This window comes from Primulina huaijiensis, chromosome 10, assembly GCF_012295235.1.
Source record: "Primulina huaijiensis isolate GDHJ02 chromosome 10, ASM1229523v2, whole genome shotgun sequence".
Lineage (NCBI taxonomy): Eukaryota > Viridiplantae > Streptophyta > Magnoliopsida > Lamiales > Gesneriaceae > Primulina > Primulina huaijiensis.
Window position 1 is genome coordinate 19,103,275 of NC_133315.1, and position 7,730 is coordinate 19,111,004.

Here is a 7,730-nt window from a genome sequence, read left to right on the forward strand (position 1 = left end):
TAACATGTTTATCCACTAAAAATATTGAAAGAATTTTTATACAATTTAATAAAAAAGTCAAAGTACATCATTTTCTGATTCCGAATAACGATAACATTATTATTACGTTACAATGATAAATAAATTATTATTTTTAGTTTATCATCATAGTCTTTACATCAATAAACACATTTTCGAATGTAGGATGTTAAATTTAATATTGACATTAGATAATTATATTATTAATTCTAACATTCTTTTTTTATTCTTCTCAATACATTACTTTTTCTATCTTCAAATATATTAATCTATTTATTATTTTATACAAAGTATAATAATTATTTGGTTAATTGATCACATTTAATATTAGATGTTTAGAAAAAATTTTAATATATCTTTAAAGACCAACAGATGATGAAATTAAATTTGAAATCAAGAGAAAAATTAAGAAAATGTAGAACGCTACAGTGCATAAACTTTCGCTTTGTACAGTGACAAAACATAAGGTGAGACCAAGTGAGATACTTATACATATGAGTCTCATTCAACTTAGCCTATTATAATATTTTTATTAACTCACTTTGTCATTCGTTTTTACTTCACTAACTTTACAGTGTGACGTTCATTCAAGCATTAACTTTTTATTTTTTTAGTACATAGTGGCCTCTACTCTCACCGACTTCAATCTTTAGAAGTCGGTATTAGTAGTTTATAGATAATAGACAATTATTTAGTTTTTATTCTCTGTCTTTTGATTAATCGTTTAATTTTTTATGTTCTACCTAATTAATTTTTAGAATTTTTATTGAATTTTTATAATCATGATTAGAAGTGTTGCACGCATACAATATAAAATTATTATATATTTAAAATGTTAATATTGAAGTGTCGAATAAATGTACTAAATCATTATTTAAGAATTTTTACAAAAACAATATACATCATAATTCAGATTTAAAAATTAACATACAAATAAAGAATTGTGATGAATATCTTATAAAACAAATGGTGGTAGCCTAAAAAGATTAAATATGATTATTGTAAATGAATTTTTTTAATTAATTAGAAAATTTTCATCAAATGCGATGAATTAATTAGAATGTTTTCAATATAGAATGTCGATAAATGTTTTTCCATATTAGTTAGTGATTGAGTCCTTATGAACATTTAAAAAAAATGTGTCTTTAGTTATAGTAACAGTGTCTTATAATTTAAAATATTAAATGAAACAAATTATCAAGATAAAAAATTAATTAGGAAATTCAAGAATATTTGATTACTCAATTAGTTTAATTGACACGCTCTTTAGTTTGTTGATTTAATAGATATTAAATTCACAATCACTGAGTTTGACAAAATTTCTTGTGGAATAAAATATAATTATAATGAATTACTTGATTGCATATGTAATAAAATTTTGTATATTTCATATATGTTTGATTTATTTCATTTATAAGCTGAGGTTGAAATTTTATATGTTATGATATAAGATTTGTTATACAACTTAACATCGATAAATTCACAAAAAATTTATACATTAATTTCTACTACCATATAATTCTGGTTTCGCTCCATACTTTTGTGTATTCGTTTGTTTGAATTTATTATTCCTCATTTTACCAATACCCATAATATGTCAAACATGAAAGTGAATATTAATTTAAAGAGATGATAATATTTATATATTGTAATAAACATATTTACCCCTCACAATTCTGATAAAACTAACTTAAAAATAATATGTTGACGAACATATTGTCAGGAATCCAAAAATACAACTCAAATGTCAACTTTGACACTCAATTTTGAGTGACTGCCAAAATATCTCAACAACCCACAATTTTTGGACAAGATAATAACATCACAATTTTGAAATAAAAATGATATTTTCCATTTTATATCAAGAATTCATTATTGAAATATTATATATATAGATATTTAATATAAACTCGTACGAGCTCATTTAGGCTCACCTTTAAATGAGTCAACAAAATTTCAACCCAACTCACTTAAACTGTTTGGCGGTGTAGGCCAAACCGACAGACCCAACCCAAATTGACGGCTCAAATCACAACGATCTTTTACCGTGTTTTATTTAAATAATTTATAAATATAAATCGCAAAAAAATTCGGTTGCAAAAAACTTTAATTTAAACACATAAATTATGGCAAACTGTCACATGAGGACATGAAAAAAATTAATAAGACACCAAAGAAAATTCACAATTCGATAATGAGTTATTTTTAAACTTTAATTAATTTAATTTACATAATGAAAAGATAAATAAAAAATCTAAATCATTGGATTAAAAATAACATATTATAATGTAGGTAGGAATAAAAAAACCAAATACTAATTTATATAATGAAAAGATATTATTGGATAAAAATAAATATTATAATGTGGGTAGACATAAAAAATTAAATACTAATAATAACACATATTTAAAATATGAATAAGGAGAAAGAAAATACACATTTAAAGTAAGCAATTATTGCAAACAAGCAATTAATAAGGAGATAAATGTAAATTCACATATAAAGTCACATATTTATATATATATAAAACTTGATTTTTAATTCGAATCATGAATCGAACTTGATATTTACATGATGTTGTGCTGTAAAATACGACCTGGCATTCATGCCACATATAACATCATCATCCAAAAGTTGGTAATTTAGTAATGCTTGGGAATGAAGGCGTGGAAAAGAAACATGGAGTAGAAGTGACAGCTTTCACAGAAGAACAAGAAGCTTTTGGTCACCAAGTCATGGAAAGTTATGAAGAAAAATGCGGGAGAATTGGGTCTTAAATTCTTCTTAAGGTGGGTTCAGTGATTCTTGTTATTTAGATAAATAAATAAACTCTGTGGTCATTTTTACCAGGGTTTTATGATGAAATGACTAAATTTGTAGGATATTTGAGATAGCTCCATCTGCGAAGAAGCTTTTCAGATTCTTGAATGATTCAGGTGTGCCTCTGCAACAGAATCCACCGCTAAAACCACATGCCGTTACTGTTTTTGTCATGGTAATATTATTATTTTACTTACTTTGTTCTTTTGTTATTGTATCGAGAGTTCTGTCTGCTCTTGTTTATAGGAAAAATATGCCACTGTGTGTAATAGAGCTCAGCATTTGTTCGAAGTTGTAGTTAATTGATGTATCACTGAGAAATAAATGTATTATATATATGTGAAACACTTCAATCTCTTTAAAATCTAAAGTATCANCTGGGCTCCACACACTTCACATATGGTGTGGTAGACGAACATGTTGAGGTACATTTCACATTATCTTGCAAGATTACTTTGTGTAATGGGAGTTGAGCTAGACAGAAGAAAATCTAGTTAGTTTATCTTAAAAACGAGTTCCAATCGATCCATTTCTGGTAACGAAATTTGCATTGCTGGAGACTATAAAAGAAGCAGTGCCAGAGATGTGGTCGCAAGAGATGAAGCGCGCTTGGGCGGAAGCGTATGACCAGTTGGTGGATGCTGTCAAGGCTGAAATGAAACCTGCATCTGCTGTTTCTAATTGAACAAGTCTATATATAAATTCACATCTACAATATAGCATTTATTTGTTTTGGGGAGTCGTTGACTTTTTTCTATCAGCATTGAACATACAATTACACAAATGTCTAAATTTGAGAAAAATTCCATGCTATTTTAATTTACATCTAAAGGTGATTAATTCACGTATAAGATCCACTGTAAAAAAAATATAGAATCCACATATATTAATAAATATTGTAACTGTTAAATCAATACAATTTTGCTAGCTTATTGTATGTAGACTCTTAAATAATCATGTTTCGATCATTTCCTGATCGAATATACTTGCACACACTTGCAAATTGTTCCCGAAAACTACCCTTTCAATAATTTTTTCTTTTATTTAAAGCAATTTAACATCTATATCATTCTGCCATTAATAATAGTAATTCATAGTTATAACAGTGAAATTCAAATATTTTGAATTAATCATAAATTTAGACAGTAAGCTGAAAAAACAATTAAATAGGAATTAGTACCCAAAACGATTTTACAACGTCACGACAGGTTACTAGGCCTATTTTCATTGCAAGTGACCCAATTTTGTTCATCGAGGTCAAGATTGTGTTTAACAATGTAAGAAATTTGTAAACCAACTTCCAAAATAACCTACTGTGTGGTTTCAATAGAGTTAAAACCTTCCGATGATTTTCTTTTTTCTTTTTTTGGTGATACGAATACTTTTTTATGCCTGTATACATGCAGTTATGTAGAAATTTAAGTGAATCGACAATTTGCTTATATCTAGTGAAAATAAAAGAGCAAATTATACATCGTGGAGATAATATTACAAGATCACTCTTCACTCTATCAATATTTCTCACCAAATGACAACTCAAATAAAATACTTAAAAAACACTGAGTAATTTTTGAATAGTATTATTGCTCAACCCGACACGACCCCCTAGTCATAATGATAAAAACTCTTATGAGATCGTTTTATGAGTCATTTATATGATACAGATCTACTATTTAATTCAACATATGAAATAATATTATGTCAAAAATATCATTTTTCGATGAAAGTTTGCTTACTAAGTATTGATTTTGTAAATCTATCTCACAATTATAAATATTNTCGTTTCACAGATTAAACTTGATTTTTGGATTTCTTGAGCTTCCTGGTCAGCTCGATCGATGTGTCATTTCATAGATTAAACTTGATTTTAGTAAGATTTCTTGATATTCCTGGTCAACTCGATCGGTGTGCCAAGATAAGAATATACGAAATAATTATAATTTTGGTATATATTACAAAAAAAGTCAAACCTTTATAATTTTTTTTAACAAAATCAAACTTAGGTATCTCAAAGCCTATCCACGTTGATGTTAAATAAATAGTTTGAAAACGCAAATGAACGTGGATGGGTATTAAAAAAACCTACCCACATTATTGAAAGACCAAAATGATTCCCCATTTCTTTTTACTTTTTAATATTTTTTAAAAAAATTATTTGTAATAAATTTATTTAAATACAAGTTGCTATTTTTTTTAGCATTCTTTAAACGGATATTTCTACAAATAATTATTATTTCAACTTTTAAATATATTAATAAAGGTCGAATAATTTTAGGTAATTAAAAAGTTTAAATAATAATATTATTTTTTTAAGAAATAATAATTTAAATAATGTAAATAAAATTCCAAATAATTTTTTTAATGTAAAATAAGAATAAAAATAGATAAGTAGAGAGTAAAACTCATAAATAATAAATATTAATATTAAAATAAATGTGATGTTTCATGTGATTTTGATTTTATGAGTAGGTGAGAGTTATAATATTCATCGACATTGCTGCGATGTTTTTGGAAAATATATTTATTACATGCAAACGTTGTTTTGGTGCAGTTTCTTATCTTATTTTCTTAGGATGCTTTTAGAAAGAGTTTTTATTTTTTTTTAAATAGTTTAAATTTTGAAAAGAGTGTTTATAATAACAATGATGAAAATAAATTTATATTATTTTATATTGTGGAAATGCTACATTTACATTTATTTATATATTAGATTTGGAATTACAAAATTATATGTAATCCTCGATATAAACGTAGAATTGGCTAGACGAGAAGTTCAATTTCATTTTATCCAGTTCCGAACATTGTATTTCCCAAAGGCTTCAACTATCCTCGATCAAAGACCTCCGACAATGTCTTCATCCATCACCGCCGCCGACCGCCATGAAACAACGCTGTCTGACAGTCTGCTCCAAAATATCCCCGGCAACTACGGCAACCCATTTTTCGGGCCGATAGTCGACCGCTACAAGTATTACTACATCCAAGGCGAGGTCGAGTTCTTCAAATCCCGAATGAAAAAATACCAGTCCACAGTCTTCAGATGCAACATGCCGCCTGGTCCATTCATGGCTCGAAACCCACGAGTCATCTGCCTTCTCGACGCCTTAAGTTTTCAGACCCTCTTCGACAACTCCAAGGTCGAGAAGAAAAATGTACTCGACGGCACGTTCATGCCCTCCACCGAATTCACCGGAGGCTATAGGGTATGCGCCTTCTTGGATCCTTCCGAGCCCAATCACGCGGTTCTGAAAGGCCTATTCCTCTCGGTACTAGCCAAAAAGCACGACACTTTCATTCCCATCTACCGGCAAGCTCTTTCCACCATGTTTTCGGGTTTGGAAGAAGAATTCTCCACCAAGGGCAGCGCGTACTTCAATGACTTAAGCGACCGCATGTCGTTTGAGTTCGTCTTCCGTTTCTTCTGCGACAAGCATCCTTCGGAAACTCCAATCGGGTCCGACGGCCCGAAACTTGTTGACTTGTGGCTGCTCGGTCAGCTTCATCCATTGATGACCTTAGGATTAAAATACTTCCCAAACTTCCTGGAAGACCTACTCCTGCACACATTCCCACTACCTTTCTGCCTCGTGAAATCTAAGTACAAGAAACTTTACGATGCTTTTTACAGTTCCGCATGTTCAATTCTGGATGAAGCAGAAAAAGTAGGGCTCAAGAGAGACGAAGCCTGCCACAACTTGGTGTTCTTAGCTGGATTCAACGCATACGGAGGAATGAAAACTCTGTTCCCCGCTCTGATCAAATGGGTAGGTGCCGCCGGAGAGGATCTGCACCGCCGGCTGCGAGACGAAATCAGAGATGTCGTCAAAGCAGAAGGCGGCGTCACCGTTGCAGCACTGAATAAAATGAAACTGACAAAATCAACCTTATACGAAGCTCTGAGAATCGAACCACCTGTCCCTTACCAGTACGGTAAAGCTAAGCAAGATCTCACCGTACAGAACCATGAGTCGTCGTTCTTGATCAAGAAAGGGGAGATGCTGTTCGGGTATCAGCCGATTGTTACCAAAGATCCCATTATCTTTAAGAACCCAGAAGAATTCGTGGCAGATAGATTCGTGGGTGCTGGTGAAGAATTGATCCAGTACGTGTACTGGTCGAATGGGAGAGAAACGGAGGAGCCGACGACGGAGAATAAGCAATGTCCGGGAAAGGACATTGTTATAATGTTGTCTCGATTAATGCTGGTCGAATTTTTTCTCCGATACGACACTATTCAAGTTGAGTCTGGAAAATTATTGGCGGGTTCTTGGGTTACAATCAAGTCATTTACAAAGGCTACATGAAAGTTTATTATTATCCATTTGTTATCGTGAAAAATAAATTGGTTTGTGAGATTCATTTGTTCATCTCACAAAAAATTGTTGCAGATAATTAATTTCTCTTCCATTGTTTGATTTCCATATACGTATTATAGCGTTGAATTTGTGCCCATGACTTCAGATTACTTTATAACAACTCGCAAGTATTTATTTATATTAAGCGATCATGTAATTTATATGGTAAGATCGAACGTATGTCACAAGATCGAACGTTTGTCATTTTATCAAAATTTATAGTTGGTGGTAATAATATTATTCAAAATTTTAAAAACAGCATATCAGCTCAACCAATACGTTTTTATTGTTCTAGCAAGTACAATTATTGGGAACCGAACATGTGACATTGTCTCTGATATCAATTGCAAAATCGAGCGATATTCATTTTACCAAAAACTATAGATAGTGGTAACGGTGCAACTTAAATCTTTTAAATCATACAACAGCTTTAACATCGTGTTTCAGTTGTTCTACCTAGCAGAGACAATTATCACACCGACATATATGTTTTTTTATTTTTTATTATAGTATTAATCAAATTTAGTTTACAAAGTT

General features: G+C 30.5%; 1 protein-coding gene and 1 pseudogene across 1 annotated transcript; both read left to right on the top strand.

Moving 5' to 3' along the window:
* Positions 1-3,523, top strand: part of LOC140985979 (plastid division protein PDV2-like) — a 10,231-nt pseudogene extending 6,708 nt beyond the window's left edge.
* A 2,063-nt stretch (positions 3,524-5,586) lies between these two features.
* Positions 5,587-7,290, top strand: LOC140986415 (allene oxide synthase 3-like). The gene has a single exon (XM_073454649.1). It carries the CDS (start codon positions 5,688-5,690, stop codon positions 7,140-7,142), a length of 1,455 nt encoding a protein of 484 aa, XP_073310750.1. The 5' UTR covers positions 5,587-5,687; the 3' UTR covers positions 7,143-7,290.
* Positions 7,291-7,730: the final 440 nt, after the last annotated feature.

Coding starts and splice junctions, on each gene's coding strand:
- LOC140986415 (XM_073454649.1), top strand. CDS start 5,688: ATGTCTTCATCCATCACCGCCGCCGACCGCCATGAAACAACGCTGTCT.